Source organism: Myotis myotis, unplaced genomic scaffold, assembly GCF_014108235.1.
Source record: "Myotis myotis isolate mMyoMyo1 unplaced genomic scaffold, mMyoMyo1.p scaffold_m19_p_13, whole genome shotgun sequence".
NCBI lineage: Eukaryota > Metazoa > Chordata > Mammalia > Chiroptera > Vespertilionidae > Myotis > Myotis myotis.
The window spans coordinates 28459071-28476605 of NW_023416317.1; the positions used below are offsets into that span (position 1 = coordinate 28459071).

The window sequence follows — 17535 nt, forward strand, 5'->3', positions numbered from 1 at the left end:
ATGGGAGGCCTCTGGACTCAGGTGGGAGCTTGAGGCAAGAGGGTACCCTCATCAGGTTTCCCTATCTTTGGGAGGTGCCCCGAGGTCTGGAAGGCCTCTTCAGTTACTCGGTACCCAGGCCAAGGCCAGGCCGTACCACTTTGGCACTCTCTTCCACAGGCAGATGCTCAGAGCAGGTCACAGTTTCTTGGAAATAACTCAGCTGAGAATGGGGGCTGATCTCTCAATAATACCAGTGCTGGTCTAGACTCTGACAGTTCCAGGAATAGGACTGTAGAAGGATGGTTTGTTCAGGGATTTTTGTCTGGTATCAGTCCATCATTACATGCAGCAGATTGCAAGCCAGGGGTTTGGAGGATGGTGAACATTGCCTGGCAGAATTCGGCACCACTGTTTCCAGAGGGGTCTCCTCGGTCAGTGAATGTGAATGTCTTTAAGAGCAAAAAAGGGAAATGACCTCTCCAGACAGTGCTGGACCTGAGTCCAGAATGGCTTGTTTCATACTGTACGCTCCTAAAGGTGCCAGGACACTGGGACAGGAGCCCTCAGTAGCTACTAAGCATACTAGTAACTAGTAGGTGTTCCCTACATACTTGCTGAATTGCATGTCTGATTCTCAGGGCCTCTGGCTGAGCCAGAGAGGAGGAAGTAAGAGGCAGAGGATAGCTAGCCTCTGGGATGGGTTGGGGTCTGAGCTGCAGGACAGGCTTTTGTGCATGGGGCTGCTTACCCAGTGCCTTGGCTGTTAAATGCTCTGGTCAAATCTTACCCCAACACACGTAGCTCCCTCTCCTTTGGTACTTTCCCAAAACGAGGTTTTGGAGACCCTGTGCATTTCCATACTTGAGGACAGCATCTGTCTGGGAACACAAAGGATGACTTTGTTGAACAAGCGATTCCTGAGTATCGTCCTCATGTCGTTAGGAGACCCTGGGCTGCAGGCGCCAATGTTTGCAATCCAGCTCTGCCTCTTTGACCCTTGAGTAAGGTATTTATTTCTCAGGGTTTGAGCTTCCTAGTTTGTAAAATGGAACCGGAAATAACTGCTCCTCACTCAGGCAAGCTCATTTCTTTCCCTGCTTCCCCCTCTTAAAGGCCACTTCCCTGAGAGCTCTATCCTGTCTCCTAATTCAGCACCAAACCTCAGCCAGGCAGTTGAATGTAGGGGTCACCCTTGTACGGAAGGTGAAAGATTGATTAGTCCTTGGACCAAGTGGAGAGCAGAGAGGTACCCATGCCATGGGACCCTGACTATTGGAGATGGGCAGCTCTTGGGAGGGGGCTGGAGCTGGGGCTCCTTAGAAAAGCTAAGTCTTTGAGGACAGATAGGAGCTAGGTGAAGGGGTGATAGGAAGAGCAAACTAGGCAGAAAGCATATGAAGGTGAGATAAAGCAGGGTTCATGGGCAGTAACGCGCTCAGCAATTATTTCTTTCCCCTTCTTCTATTCCAGAATACAGCACCTCTTCTCAGGGATCCAAGTAGGATCTGAACATCAATCATTTGTATTTTCTCCTTTGTGAAATGCCTGCTTCAGTCCTTTGTCCACTTATTTGGTTACCTCCTGTCACTTAGGTGTAGGATGGATTTTTTAAATATTGCTCTTTGGTTTTTATTATGTGAAATTATATATATAATAGAGGCCCAGTGCACGGAATTTGTCAGCTGGGGCCTCCCTCCCTTCCCCCTGCCAGCCCTGCCCCCTGGTCAAACTCCTGGTCAAGGGGACAATTTGCATCTTATGCTTATATTATATATAGTTATATATAATGTGAAGTGGGAATCAAATTTTGTTTTTTCCCATATGGGCACAAAGTTGTCCCAGTATCTTATACATACACACACATATACATACATACACTAGAGGCCCGCTGCATGACATTTGTGCACTGGCGGTGGGGGGTGAGGGGTCCCTCAGCCCAGCCTGCACCATCTTGCTGTCCGGGACCCCTCGGGGGATGTCCGCCTGCTTCAAAAGGCTCCCGCTACCGCTGCGCTCACCAGCGGTGAGCCGAGCTTCTGGCTGAGCAGAGCTCCCCCTGTGGGAGAGCACTGACCACTGGGGGCAGCTCCTGACTTGAGCGTCTGTCCCCTGGTGGTCAGTGTGCATCATAGCAATGGGTCATTCCGCTGCTCGGTCGATTTGCATATTAGGGTTTTATTATATAGGATATATATAATTTGCATGGGGGCTGGCTACCCAGTGCCTTGGCTGTTAAGTGCTTTGGTCAACAGCAAATCTTGTATATTCCATATACAAGCCCTTTATCAGTCATATGTGTTGGAAATATGTTTTCTACTCATTGTGTGACTTTCTCATTTTTGTAATGGTTTCTTTTAACATGATCTTAATTTTAATGTCAAATTTATCATTATTTCCCTTTATGGTTAATATTTCTTATGTAGTATTTAAGAAATCTTCGTTATCCCAAGGTAGGTATTCTCCTGGATTATGCTAAAGGCTTTACTTTTTACCTATTTCATTCAGAGCTATAATCTGTTTGAAGTTGCTTTTTATATATAGTGTGAAGTGGGAATCAAATTTTATTTTTTCCCATATGGGCATGAAGTTGTCCCAGTATCTTCTATTGGAAAAGCAATCTTTCCCCACTGTTCTATAGATCCACCTTTGTCATAAACCAAGTGCCCATATATACAAGTCTGCTTCTGGACTTCAGAAGACACCAGTAGATTTCATCTCCCTATTTTTATTTTATCAAACTCATACATAACATTTAGTGTGTTTGAGGCACATATCTAAACTATATATATTCAATCCTTATAACTAGCTCATGTGATAGGTATAATTGTTCTTCCCCACTTCACAGATGAGAAAACTGAATTTGTCCAAAGTAGGAACCAGTATGCAAATCCAGGGAGTTTGTCTTAAGTGTAAGTTCTTTAGTTATAATTATTGATGATGCTTTCATACATATTTCAAAATCTGCTAACTGATATTCACCAAAAGAAACCTATGGAAATTTTGAATGGGATTGCATTAAATTGTAGATTAGGTTGAGGCAAATTGACATCTTCAGAATATTGACTTCCAATCTGTAGTATCCTTTATTTAGATCCTCTTTAGTTTATATCCATAATGATTTACAGTTTTCTATGTATAGCCTTATATGTCTTTTGCAGGATTCCTGGGCATTTAATTTTCATTTTTGCTAAAATATCACAGTTTTGGAAGAGCGGTCCCCTGACTAGGAATATTAGTTAGCATCACTTAGAAACTGATTAGAACTGCAAATTCTTGAGCCTCACACGAGACCTACTAAATCAGAAACTCTGAAGATAGAATCCAACAATATGTGATTTAATAAAATTTTAAAATTTCAGAGCAATCAATAAAAATACAATTGATGTATTTACCAGACTTACTAAACATTCTTATTAATCCTATTTATAGAAATTATTTTAATTTCACATAAAACATCTACAGATAATTGCAGCTTTATTTCTTCTTTCTATTCCCTTCAACATTTTATTTCTTGTTCTTCCCCTTCTGCATTGGTTAGGAATTCCAATAAAAGGTGAAAGTTTTCAACATTAAGTATGGTGTTTGTTCTAGGCTCTGGATCTTTTACCAGATTAAGGAAGTAAACTTCAATTCCCAAAATATATATTTTTTTAATTATGAAAGGGAGCCTCTGGATTGGTAAACACATGTACAGCCCAGATGTTGGCACACCAACTCCTCAAAGAACAGGAGCTCCTGCGCTCAGGACCCATCCAGACTTTGCCCTGTGGCCCCCTTCATCAGTGTTATTTATAATCTTAATAATAAACTGGTAATGGTAAGTTTTTAAAAATCATGAAAGGATGTTGAATTTTATCAAATTGTTTTTCTATATTTTATTAAGATGTTCATAAAGTTTTTCTGATTTGGTGAGTTATATTGATTGATATGCAAATATTAAAACAAGTTTACATTCCTAGAATGAGCAATTTGATTGTAATATATTATCCTTTTTATATAATGCTGGGTTTGATTTCCAATATTTCATTTGAGGTTTTTGTATCTATTTCCATCAGTGGGATTGACCCTTAAGTTTTTTTTTTAAGGTCTGTGTCAGGTTTTATTATAAAGGTGTTTGTGATGTTGTAACACAAGTAAGATTGACATTACTTCTTAAAAGTTTAATAGAATTTTGCCAGTGATCTTATGTCTGATGTTTTCTTTGAGATATGGATGTGATTTATTTAATAGCTAGAATAATATTCAGATTTTTGTATCTTGTGTTCATCTTAAAGAGTTCCAATTTTCTAGGAATGTGTCCATTTCATCTACATTTTCAAATTTATTTTTATAATGTTTTGAGTTTAGTGGATTGATGTCTTTTTCAGTCTTGGTATTGGTTAGTGCCTTCTTTATTTTCTGAATTGGTCTCAGTAGAGGTTTTCCAGTTGCATTGATCTTTACAAAGAATCAGCTTTCTGCTTTTTTATCCTGTCGTATGTTTTTAAATTCTCCTTTATCTTTATTTCCTTCCATTTGTATTTATTTTGCTGTTATTCCTCTCCTCCAATTGTATGTTTGCTTAGCTGATTAATAGCAATCTTTATCTGCATCTCATAAGTTTTGATATGAAGTCTTCATAACCATTCAGAACAAAATATTTTCTAATTTCCATTTGGTTTCTCCATGGCCTACTGCTTATTTAGAAGTATGCTTATTAATTTCCAGATACTCATGGATTTTCTTATTACCATTTTGTTGATTTCTAGGTTGCATGGCATTCAGAGAACATCTTCTGTATGATTTCAGTTCTTTGAAATTTTGTGGGACTTGTTTTTATGACTCACGCTATGGTCAAGTATTATAAATGTTCAGTGTGCATGTAAAAAACCCATATTCTTCAATTATTAGATTGTTTTATGTTCATTAGATCAAGTCTGCTAATTGTGTTACTGTTTAAGTGTACTTATCTTTACTGAGTTTTTGCCTAGCATTTATGAGAGATGAGTTAAAATAGCCCACTATGATTTTGGATTTGCCTATTCTAGTTATGTCAATTTTTGTTTTATAGAGTTTGAGGCAATATTACCAGGTACATACAAAATTAAAGATGATTGTTCTCTGCCATGTGAGGACACAGTGAGAAGGCAGCTCTCTGCAAGCGAGGAGGCGGGCTCTCACTGGGGAACCAAATCAGTCAGTATCTTGATCTTGGACTTCTCAATCTCCAGAACTGTGAGAAATAAATGTCTTGTTTCATCCACACAGTCTATGGAATTTTGTCATAGCAGCCCAAGATGACTAATGACCACCAATGAAGACATAAATTGGTTCCCAAAAGTGGGATATTACAAGTTGCCAGTCCTAAAATGGGGAATGTGAGCTGAGGTACATGAGGAGCAGTGAGGACCTCCCCCTACCCCCGACACACACACACATGCCCAGTTAGGAAATGGTCATCATTGTTCCATAGCAGCAAAGCAAGCAGGTTGAAAGGTACCTGTGTATCTCAGGATTTTGACCACATGTTCACAGAGGCTAGCGCTCTAGGACTTGATAAAAAAATATTGGGATGTTGGTGGTGGAATGGACCACCTTACTAGTGGACTTTAGTAAGGTCCTATAAGAAATACACACTCTTTTCTTGCAGCTGACTTGTCTGAAAGTAGAAAGGAGGGGAAATGCAGACTGTGTAAGGCAGGTTTTCCGACTATGGCTCAGAGCCAGTCTTAAAGCCAAATTTGCATCCCCAAGATAAAGTCAGTAAGAATGAAGATTGAAAAAAACAAATTTAGAGATGATTTATATCCCTGGTGAATTGAACTATTTAAAAATTATTTTAAAGTGTTATGTATTTCTGGTAATTCTTTTTTGCCTTAAAGTCTACTTTAACTGATATTAATATCATATACCAGCTTTCATTTTTTAATTCTGCTATATTTTTTCAAAAATTTTTCCTGTTCCCTCTGCAATTCTCTGAGTTGTCTTTTATTACCTTGGACATTTTAAACATAGCTCTACATCTAGTGAACTCTCAATCTGTAGCTCCTGTGAGTCTGTTTCTACTGTTGGTTATTTCTGTTCGCCCATTCAAGTTGTCCTGTCTCATATGCACAAGTGAGAAATATATGAAGACATCCATTTTTAGAAACACAATCAAGCAGCACCAATTTTATTTTATAATGTTTATTATAGTAAAAGGTCCTTTTGTAAAACACTAGTGATTTTGGTCCATATCTTATTTTCCATTTGGCTTTGAAACATTTTTACATTATTTACAAAATAAATTGCAGGTCTTTTCAATTGTATATAATTTTTTCCCTGACTCTTGGAACATTACAGTTTCAAGTAACTAAAAAAATAAAAACATGGCAGATCAAATGTACTGAGAAATACATATTGAACATATTTAATTACCACAGTAATGTAAAAGTCCTGATTGTTACTTCTTAAGATTAATGTTCATGAAACATGAAGTCATTCAAGAATCTCTGGGATTTCCCTGTTATCCACAATGAGAGTGTGAATAATTCCTTCTCTCCGCTTCCCACTACTGACAGCCTTTATGTAACAGTCGTGGTTCCCAACACTGAAGTGAGTTTCAGTCCCATCATCGACAAACTCACCCTAGGCCAACAGAGAAGGAGAAATCAGAGTTCAGAAACACTTACCTTTGTCTAGAGCAGTGATGGCGAACCTATGACACACGTGTCAGAGGTGACACGCGAACTCATTTTTTTGGTTGATTTTTCTTTGTTAAATGGCATTTAAATATATAAAATAAATATCAAAAATATAAACCTTTGTTTTACAACGGTTGCAAATATCAAAAAATTTCTATATGTGACACGGCACCAGAGTTAAGTTAGGGTTCTTCAAAATGCTGACACGCCAAGCTTAAAAGGTTCGCCATCACTGGTCTAGAGCACTAACACCATCTAAAAGGGTGTAAAATGAAGTACATGGTAAATGTTAAGCTTTGCAACGTTAGAAACTAGTATTTAGGTGCTTTTACATTCTGCTATGAATTGAAAGTTTCTTATCTCTCTACAATCTAAGAATCTTAAGTTTCGGAAGTAAAACCATGCACCTCATGGCTCTGTGTATATAACATGTACTATGCCGACACACAGAATATTTTCAAAAGTAAAAAAGATAAACATGATAGAAAACACTTATTAGTTACTTACTCTATACCAAGAACAGTGTACATGCATTATTTTATTGCATCCTCACAAGAACCCTGACAGAAATACTATTGTCCTCATTTTTATAGATGAGGAAAGTGAGGCACAGAGTAAACAACTTGCTCAAGACCCTAGTCAGCAAGGGATGGAGTGTTCTTAAGCACTCTGAAGATCTGACTCCTCAGGGTGTGAAGTGGCTTTATCATAAAATACAGAGATAACAAACACTACTAGATCTAGACTTGCTCTGTCCTATACAGTAGCCACTAGCCATAGGTAGCAAAATCAAGCACTTGAAATGTGTTGAGTCTGGAATGAGATAGGCTGTTTAAGTGTAAAATACACACCGGATTTGGAATACTTAGTATGAAACAAAGAATGTGAAATAACCCACTAAAAACTGTTTCTATTGATTGCATGTTAAATAATACTATTTTGATAGACTGATTTAAATCAAATGTATTATAAAATAAATTTCACCTTAAAACATTATACATAATAGAAAAGTTACGCCCCAGCTGGTTTGGCTCAATGGATAGAGCGTTGGCCTGCAGACTGAAGGGTCCCAGGTTCGATTCCAGCAAAGGGTACATGCCTGAGTTGCGAGCTCAAACCCCAGTTGGGGGTGTGCAGGAGGCAGCCGGTCAGTGATACTCTCTCATCATTGACGTTTCTCTCTCTCTCTCCCTCTCCCTTCCTCTCTGAAATCAATAAAAATATATTTAAAAAAGAAAAGAAAAGTTACACTCAAAGCTCATGTCTGTGCCTCATACTGAATAGTACCGATCTGGAATAAAAAAAATAGGGGTCAAGGATATATGCACCCCTATGTTCATAGCAGCACAATTCACCATAGCTAAGATTTGGAAACAGCCTAAGTGCCCATCAGCAGATGAGTGGATTAGAAAACTGTGGTACATATACACAATGGAATACTATGATGCGGTAAAAAAAAAAAAAGGAACTCTTGCCTTTTGCAACAGCATGGATGGAACTGGAGAGCATTATGCTAAGTGAAATAAGCCAGTCAGAGAAAGATAAATACCACATGATCTCACTCATTTGTGGATTATAGAGAACAACACAGACCGATGAAAAGGGACAGACCCAAAGACTGAGAAACAGCGATCAGGCTTTCAATCCCCAGAAGGAAAGTAGGGGAGGGTGGGGGTAAGGGGAAGAGATCAACCGAAGGACTTGTATACATGTATATAAGCCAAACCAATGGACATGGACAACGGGGGGATGGGAGCATGAGTTTGTGTGTGTGGGGGAGGTTGGGGGTTAATGGGGGGGATGAGGACACATTTGTAATACCTTAACTAATAATAAAAAAAAAAAAAGAAAAAAAAATAGGGGTCAAGTAGGAAGGAAGGAAGAAGAGGAGGATTAGAGGATAAGAATGAATTACCCCAGAAAGCAAAGAAACTCCGGTCAGACTTAAAAGTTGGCTGTGAGCTTCCTGGCAGCCAAAGCAGACAGAGCAAGGTCCCGCAGCTAATGTTATCAAACCAGAGAGAGCACAGGTGTGTCAGGGAGAAGCGCTTTCCTAGCTCTGAGAAGAATGTGGTCAAGAGCTCTTAGGAGCGGTGTACTGAACACCTCCAAAGTGAGCAGGTCTGGACCTGGAGTGCAATGTGTTTCCACTCTTTATATTGAGCCTTGAAAAATGTCTTTTAAGTCATCCTTCTGTAAAGATCAATTCAGAGGGCAGGGCAATGGTTTAGTAACATAATTCCTCTAAGTAGCTTCTTGACAATGTGTCAGATTCATAACTTACACACATGGTGTGAATGATCAAAAGGGCAACTTACCGCTGTCTCCATTTTTTTACCATTGCACCATACATCCATGGTGTCTTTTTCTGTAAAAGTAACAAATTAAAAATTATATGATTTCAAGATAAAGTTAACTCTTTATAATTTTTAGAAGGGTTTGATACACTGGATTCCTAAAAGTCCATTAACTTCACAACTTTGAATTGGTTCTAAATTTGAAGAAACGGATTATTTTCTTCACAGACAAAATCAAAATGAAACAAAACAAACTTTTAAGAGAAAATCATGATCCCAATGCAAATTGATGAAGACTTGTTAAACTCAAAAGTAAATATGAAGCACAATCTTCAAAGGAAGATGCATACAAGTGAATGTGAGGGGGACTTTTCCACAAGGAAAGTCCTTTAGTATCAGTGACTAGATGATTACCCCTGCCTCTCACACTGACTCAACTGGAAGATGGCATAAAAAGACGACCAAGCCCTGAGCAGTGTGGCTCAGTTAGTTGGAGAGTTGTGTCATACACTGAAAGGTCACAAGTTCAATTCCCAGTCAGGGCACATGCCTAGGTTGCAAGTTCAGTCCCCGATCGAGTGAGTACAGGAGGTAACTGATGGATGTTTCTCTCTCTCTCTCTCTCCCTCTCTCTCTAAAAAAATCTGTGAAAATGTCCTTGGGTGAGGATTAAAAAAAGACCACTACAAAGGGCTGCCACAGAATTCATACAGAACAGACAGGATAAAGTTCTAAAGGGTTAGAAATTTAGCCTTAAATTTCTTAATGGATAGTGCAACAATCTCTCTTCATTTTTGTAATTGTTTCCCTTTAGGGAAAAATTACTGGATCATAAGAAAAAATATAAGTATACCTGATGGACTGTGCTAAGTGCTGACAAAAGAGCAAAATGCTGCCAAAATACACCTGAGAGAGAGAGAAATATCAACATGAGAGAGAAACATTGATCAGTTGCCTCCCATACTTACCCTGACCTGAGATCAAACCCGCAATGTGGGAATGTGCTCTGACTGAGAATTGAACCCCAGCCTTTTGGTGTACAGGACCACGCTCCAACCAATTGAATCACCCGGCTAGGGCCTTTTATTTTTTTTAATCTACTTTTATCTGGACTCAACAGTTTTATCTGCTGCAGTCCTAACCCTACTGCCACCTAGAGAAAAATTCCCTTCTCACTGGTGATTCTTAAATTTCCAACTGCCTTTAGACATGCTTTTAAAGTGAAATATCGAATAATAGCAAGTGTCCACATCAATATTTCTTTTTATTTATTTAAAATGTTATATAGTGATTTGAGAGAGAGAGGATGGAAGAGAAAGAAACGTCAATTTGTTGTTCTACTTATTTATGCATTCATTGGTTGACTCTTGTATGTGCCCCATCCAAGGGTGGAACGCATAACCTTGGTGCATCAGGACGATGCTCTAACCAAGTGAGCTACGCAGCCAGAGCCCAATATTTCTTTTTTTAAACCTAAGTTTATACTCCTCAAATCCATTACTATAAACTCTGGCTCTCATATTTTATATATAAATCAATTAAATGAGTAGTTCATTCACACAGAACACATTAAAAATACACCTATTCAAAGCTCCCATGGCGGGGGTGGCGGCGGGGGGTGGGGGGGTGTCAGGGGAGATTAACCAATGAACTTATATGCCTATATGCATAACCCATAGACACAGACAATAAAGTAGTGAAGGTCTGGGTGGGAGGGGAGGAGGGCACTGGGGTAAAAGGGAACATATGTAATACTTTCAACAATGAAGATTTAAAAGGAAAAAAAAAAAGCTCCCATAAAAGAGCTGGACAGTTAGAGAAAGTAATTAAACAGCCATTACAAAAAGCCAATCAATTCTGCAGTAACAGCAATCACTTACCCAACACAACTCTCAAGTCTTCACCATCCAAATGTAATACCCAAGTGCTGGTGGTTTTTGATCTGTTCTCCATATACTTCTTAAGACTTTTCCCATTAATTTCCAAAGTATATTCATAAGCAAAACCACTGACAGCATCTATATTTATGGTTGCTTTTGTCTTTGCAGCTCCAACACAGAAGGTTTCTTTGCCCACTAATTTGAACATCCATTCTTTTCTTATCTCTTCCTAAGTAATAAAATAGAAAAGTTGAAAACACACAAATGGAAGAAAATGTAATGTTAGAAATAATATAATTAAAGTGAGCAAATGATAATGCTACATAGTTAGATGTCATGTTAATTTGTGATGCAAAGCTTTTAGACTCTAGCCGAAACCGGTTTGGCTCAGTGGATAGAGCGTCGGCCTGCGGACTGAAGGGTCCCAGGTTTGATTCCGGTCAAGGGCATGTACCTGGGTTGCGGGCACATCCCCAGTGGGAGATGTGCAGGAGGCGGCTGATCGATGTTTCTCTCTCATCGATGTTTCTAACTCTCTATCTCTCTCCCTTCCTCTCTGTAAAAAATCAATAAAATATATTTTTTTTAAAAAAAAGGTTTTAGACTCTAAAGGCATTTTACATTTAAATATTAGATATTATAGTCTATGAATTCCTTAACTATGATTCAATAGCTTTGCACAGCAAAACGATACAGGCCAAAATATAAAGATAACCACTTTAAAAAGAGAAAAGCCTGAGTTCACATATGAAGAATCTGCATTAACAAAATAAACCTTCTCTGTTTACCATATTTACAAAGTAACACACTTTTTTCCTACCTTCCCATCTACATATACCACTCGTTTGCCGGATGTGGTCCCATGTTCAAATTCAATCCTATGAACTCCATCACTCAAAGCAACATCCCAAACAGCGACAAGATCTGTCATTTTTACCAGGCTATCCGGAGGGCTAAGGAAATAAAATACAGCAATTATAATAGGACAGCCAACCAATCCTTCCAAGATGAAAATAACAGATTTTTAAAACCCATAAAATTACAAAATATTAAAGTGATATTACCTAAGAAATCTCACTCACAGTACATGTAACTATCTTCTCCCTCTTATGCACTCTTCCTTTAAGATGAAAGTATTCTCATGGGTATACAGTCAGGTAATTCTAAACAAAGTCACCTTAACATTAATAGGATTAAGAATCTATGACAGTATTCTAAGCTAGGCTACAGAATAATGCTTGGAAAGGTCAGTAAGAAGTCTCTATTTCTCCCTCCCCTCATTGAAAAGCAGAGTACAGTATTTTGTTGGGTGTGTTTTTTTTTCAGATCCAATCATTCCAAAAGAAGAATTCTACAAACCTTTCATACTTAAACCAGTGACTAAGAATTATTTTTAACAAAAACACTTTTTAATTTACTAAAGTAAGACTGAGAAAAAGAGACGTCATGGAAGAAATGTCCTATAATAAAGGTTAAAATGTTACGGAAAATAGTAACTCTTGTCATTGCTATAGGAAATCTTATTTTTTAAAAAAGGAAAAAGAAAATCTTATTAAAAAATAAAGGATTTTATTTAGTCAGGAGTTTCTGGCATAATTTAAACACACTTTAATATAAAACAAATATAAATATTTTAATATAAAACACGTTTCCTATGTACATGACATATATAATATTATATTGATAGAGGTTTTTAGCTTTGAGAGAAGTAACATGACAGCCTTAATGATCATCGCTAACAGTGAAGTGTTTCTGTGTGCCAGTCACTGTTCTAAGAGCTTTACACGTGTTAACTCATAGAATCCTCATCATGGATGGGCACTATCATTATCCCTGTTTTAAAGGTGAGGAAACTGAGGCTCAGAGAGGCTAAGGGCTTGTCTAAGGTCACAAGGACAGGAAGTGGGATGGGATTTAAACTTAGGACTCTGGCTCAAGAAGCTATTCTCTTACCTACGACCAACCCTTCATTCCCTCTCATCTCCTCCGTGTGCTCTAAATCAAAGCTACTGGATGGGTTTTATATCATCTTGAAGTGATTGCCAAGAACTGTGTGCTGAGAGGGATTTGAAGATCTTACATCCAGGTCCTATAAAGGATGCCACATTAGTGGTGCCCACCCTCGTGCCAGGTGTTTACTACCCTCCTTCACCTCATAGAAAAGCAAACCATGCATTCTGCAATTGTACACAATGTGTCCTTTAACAAGTAGCCTGGATAAATAACTCTTCTGAGTGACTAAAACAATCTTGAAAGTTTCAGAAGCTAGTTTGATGGCAATGCAAGATATTTACCTTTCATCATCTTCAAAGATAGGACTCTCATCTCCAGATGCCATGGTTGGCAAAACAGTCTTTAATCCAATTAGCAGCCAGGAAAGAAAACAGAATTGCAGGCAAGAAAGATTGAGAGCAACAAAGATGACATCTGTAAAAGGGCTTTTCTAATTTTGCAATCCATTTCTTAAAATGGAATGAAGTTTCTGATGAAACAGCTTTTAAATACAATAGAACTGCAATCTCTAATTTTCAGGGAAAGAAGTCTTTCAAATCGGTTCATCATATTTTTCTGTGGTATGGCTTTATAATTTCCTAAAACTAGAGAATAAACTCTAGTTTATGTCAAGGGTTATACCATATCAGAGCATCAAGAGACCTAGGGGTCCCCTGGGTCCCGTGCTTCTCAAATTGAGGCAGAAGGAGCCCCAAGGGTCTGAGGCAGTGGGTCAGGGAATACATAAAACTCGAGGATAAACAGAATGCATCTTTTGGAAGCATCAATGTTACAGGTGGTTACAAATCTAAAATGCAATCTTCATATTCAATTTCAGAAGGCTACATTGTGGTAGAATATATCCTTAAAACAAATGTTTTAGATAACTTCAAAGAAACGGTGAGTTTGCAGGAAGCAGCCAAGAATATGCTACCTGGCTTTAGAAGAGCAAACTTAATCTACCTGTCTACTCAAGCCCACTTAATTTACTAGTGCCAAAAATGAGTCCACAAAAATTATGTGGTTTGCTCAGGCCACTAGCAGGCCCAAGCCAAACCTAGAGCCCAGTGTTCCTGTGCGGTTAACTGAGCGATAACAGGGCTATGATGCTAATTAAGTTTTATTGCGATCAGAAGCACAGGGGTACTCACACACACAGGAAACCCGCCATATGTGAGGATTTGGGGTTAACGGTTATTTATACCCCTGCCAAACCTACTGAAAAATGGGTTCTCTAATTTTTGCTCCCAAGTTCTAGCCTAGCCTAGCCTTCTTCCTACTAATGCCCAGGGTGCTCTCTCCTTGTTAGAAATGGAAGCTCAAACAACCACAAATTGTTTTTGTTTTTGTTTTTTTTTAAAATATATTTTATTGATTTTTTACAGAGAGAAAGGGAGAGAGATAGAGAGTTAGAAACATCGATGAGAGAGAAACATCGATCAGCTGCCTCCTGCACATCTCCTACTGGGGATGTGCCCGCAACCCAGGTACATGCCCTTGACTGGAATCGAACCTGGGACCTCTCAGTCCGCAGGCCGACGCTCTATCCACTGAGCCGAACCGGTTTCAGCGCACAAATTGTTTTTTTTAAAAGATGTTAAGAGATTAGCATCCATAAAAGCAATGTAACAGGCAAAGAAAAGCTAAGAATTTTAGAATGAAAACTAGGTATTTAAAACACTTTGTACCTAAAATAAATCCCTCTTTTTTTTTATTAGCACCTGAAAATATTGTAGATTTTTCTATTCTTAGGAAGCCCTAGAGTACCTCCTATGAAAGTGGCGGGTAGATGAAACTTATTATGCTAAGCGAAATAAGCCAGTCCGAGAAAGATAAATATCACATGATCTCACTCATATGTGGGATATAATGATCAACATAGTTCGATGAACAAAAATAGATCCAGAGACAAATGGCAGGGGAGGTGTGTGTGTGTCTGTGTGTGTGGGGGGGGGGGGGTGGTTAGAGAGCAACCAAAGGACTTGTATGCATGCATATTAGCATAACCAATGGACACAGACTCTGGGGCAGTGGAGGTTTGCCCGGGGTGGGAATGGTTTTGGGGGGGGGGGGTCAATTGGGGAAAAAGGAGACATATGTAAAACTTAAGACAATAAATAAAATAAAAAGAAAGTGGAGGGTATTCTACAACTATGAAAGCAAAGGGAATACATAGCAATAGAGTAAGCCAAACTGTAATATCAACTTGGAGAAAGCATCTTCTGCAAATCAGAGTGGACTTAGGGATATCGTTCAAATTTTGCTCTACAACTTGTAGAGACCCTAGAAAGTTCAGTAATTCAGCATTCAAACTTGAACGAATTGCCCACTTTTCCATTATAAGGAACTTCAAGTATTATCGGACTAAGATAATGCATGGTACCATCTTAGTTATAATAACTTTTCATGTAGGTATAAAAGACAACACAACAAATAAAAAGGGGGTTAGAAATCAATATTAAAATTTTTTTCTTTAAATTATCAACATCCATTCATATAATTATTTATGGAGTATCTGTTTAAGGTGTAAGAATGTTTTGGAAATAGTGGTGATGGTTTAACAACATTGTGAGTGTACTTAATGTTATTAAATTCTTAACACTTAAAAATAAGTAAAGTGACGAATTTTATGTTGTATATATATTTACCACAACTTAAAAAAGCAATACTGCAATATACCAAAAAAAATTGAATTGTGTACTTTGAATGGATGGATTATATGGTGTATGAATTACATATCAACAAAGTTGTTTAAAAAAAAAAAAAGGCCCAGGTGCCCTGCTGCTAATGTTTCTTGGAATATAATTCACTTAAAATCAAGAGGAGATCACAGCTGCCCTTGTCACCTTACTCATCTGAATGAAAAGTCAGTCACACACAGATCTCTAACTTACAAATTGGACTTAATAAATGTCATATTCTGAGTGCATCCACCAGGCTAATAGTTATCAGTCACTTGTGTGCCAGGCACTGAGCTGGGCGCTAAGCTCAGAGTGAGGGACCCTGGAGAGATGAAGGCGGATCACAGCACCACCATGGGAGCGTCTTATACAGGGAACAGGAAAGGACAGAATGGGCCCCCGGAGAGAGGACCCCAGCCCTGCCAAGTGGCGGGAGGGTTTGGTTTAATATTTGGGAGAAAGGAATCAATCCACTGTAATTTTTAAACTCTTATCTACACATTTAATTTTCAGGATCATGTGACCAAACAGGAAAATGATCACGACAAAGAAAAATTCCCTCTATTTTAGCACAAAACTTTTAAAATGTAAATGAAGTGAATGGAAAAACAAATTCCATGCATTTTCACTGATGAGGGCAATGTCACTCACTTGAAGCCTGTTTCAAGTCTTCAAGGAAAGATTTTTGAGTATCTAGTGACTAGCCATCAGCAGGACCTTAAAATCCCTTCCCTTACAACCCAACACCCATGTTTCAGTGACTTAAACATTAAAACGTTTCCACGATCCAGCTTGAATTTTGCATTAACCTACGTCTAACCGTACTGGGGACTGTAGTGGTTTGTCCAAGGTAAATCTAAATCAAATTTTAAAATTACTAAGATACTCATATTCCCTTTTCAGCAAAAGCTCTATGTGCGGACAGCCACAAGGCAAGTCACTCTTTAACAAATGGGTGTTGACAATTTGCTCCCTGTGCCTTGTGGGACCTACAACCAAGGCGACCAGGCAGTTCCGTGAACCGAGTATTCCCAAACACCAGTGACGGTAGAAAAACCAGAATAACCCTTCTAAGGAGCATTCTGCCACGTGTATATACTGCAAGCCTGATGAAGGGGTCCCTGTAAACACAAACCAGGCGGAACAGTGCTAACAGCTTGCTTTTGCAACAGCCGAAAACGGAAAACCACCGGTATGTTCTCCATCAGGGAGGGAACCCATTAGGGAAATCACAGCCCGTCAGTCAACAACCCGGAGGTCGGGGCAGGTCAGACTCCGGCCCCAGGGACCCCAGCCGAGCGGGCTCCACACACAGACACGAAGGAAACCATTCGAGCCGCGGGTGCTGCCCGCGATGGAGAGAGAGAAAGAAGCCGAGTTACACCGCTTTCCGATGCAGGTCCCGCAAAAGCACAGTCTGACCTGGTTTATAGGGAAAAGGAAGGAACGGCTGCACGTTGACCCGGTTGCTTTGCGGGCTCATGTGCTTCCCTCCTTGTGCTTTCCTGTCCCACTTTCCAACAGCGACAAGTTCTAACTTCAGAGCTGGGACGAGGCCGGAGCGGCCGATCGCAGGGCCTGGCCGGCCCCGGGGTCCCCTCCTCTGCCCGCGCGGCCGGGCGGCCGGGAGCCGCGGAACACACCCCGCGGGCCCGGAGCCCCCCGCCGCTCTCCCCGCCGCGTGGACGCGCCGGCAGCTCGCAGCGCCTGCGGCTCCCGGAGATGGCGGCCGCCGCGCGGCGGAGGGGGGCCGAGGCTGCGCTCAGGGGCCTCCGGGGGGCCGGGCCGGGCCCCCGACCTGGGCCGCGGGTCTCACCTGTGCGCCGTGGGCTGCGGGAGGCTCCGGGCCTCGCCAGGGATCGATCGGTGCGGACTCGGCCGCTTAGGCCGCCGGGCCTTCTCCCTCCGCCGAGAACCGGACGCAGCCCCCGCGGAAGCCGAGGCTCGGCGAGCGCGAGTCCCATGCGCGCCGGTTGTTTGTCGGCTTCAGGTCCCCGGGGGCGCCGGGCGCAGGCCGCCACCGCCTGGCCGCGCCGCAGCC

At 40.2% G+C, this 17535-nt stretch overlaps 1 protein-coding gene across 4 annotated transcripts; it reads right to left on the minus strand.

Moving 5' to 3' along the window:
- Positions 1-6131: 6131 nt before the first annotated feature.
- FAIM (Fas apoptotic inhibitory molecule) lies at positions 6132-17535 on the minus strand. 4 transcript variants are annotated; one of them, XM_036332417.1, is made up of 6 exons: positions 13116-13174; positions 11642-11774; positions 10822-11050; positions 9795-9847; positions 8963-9012; positions 6132-6588 (listed from the first exon to the last, which is right to left on the minus strand). In XM_036332417.1, the coding sequence occupies exons 1-6, from the start codon at positions 13157-13159 to the stop codon at positions 6525-6527; spliced, it is 573 nt and encodes a 190-aa protein (XP_036188310.1). In that variant the 5' UTR covers positions 13160-13174; the 3' UTR covers positions 6132-6524. The 4 variants fall into 4 exon arrangements, with proteins under 4 accessions (XP_036188310.1, XP_036188311.1, XP_036188312.1 ...); XM_036332418.1 differs by lacking the exons at positions 9795-9847; positions 13116-13174 and adding an exon at positions 17311-17535; XM_036332419.1 differs by lacking the exons at positions 9795-9847; positions 13116-13174 and adding an exon at positions 16917-17062.

Coding starts and splice junctions, on each gene's coding strand:
- FAIM (XM_036332416.1), bottom strand. CDS start 13,159: ATGGCATCTGGAGATGAGAGTCCTATCTTTGAAGATGATGAAAG. Junction 9,013..10,821: donor AGACTTGAGAGTTGTGTTGG/GTAAGTGATTGC, acceptor TTACTTTTACAG/AAAAAGACACCATGGATGTA. Junction 6,589..8,962: donor GTAAAAAAATGGAGACAGCG/GTAAGTTGCCCT, acceptor CTGTTGGCCTAG/GGTGAGTTTGTCGATGATGG.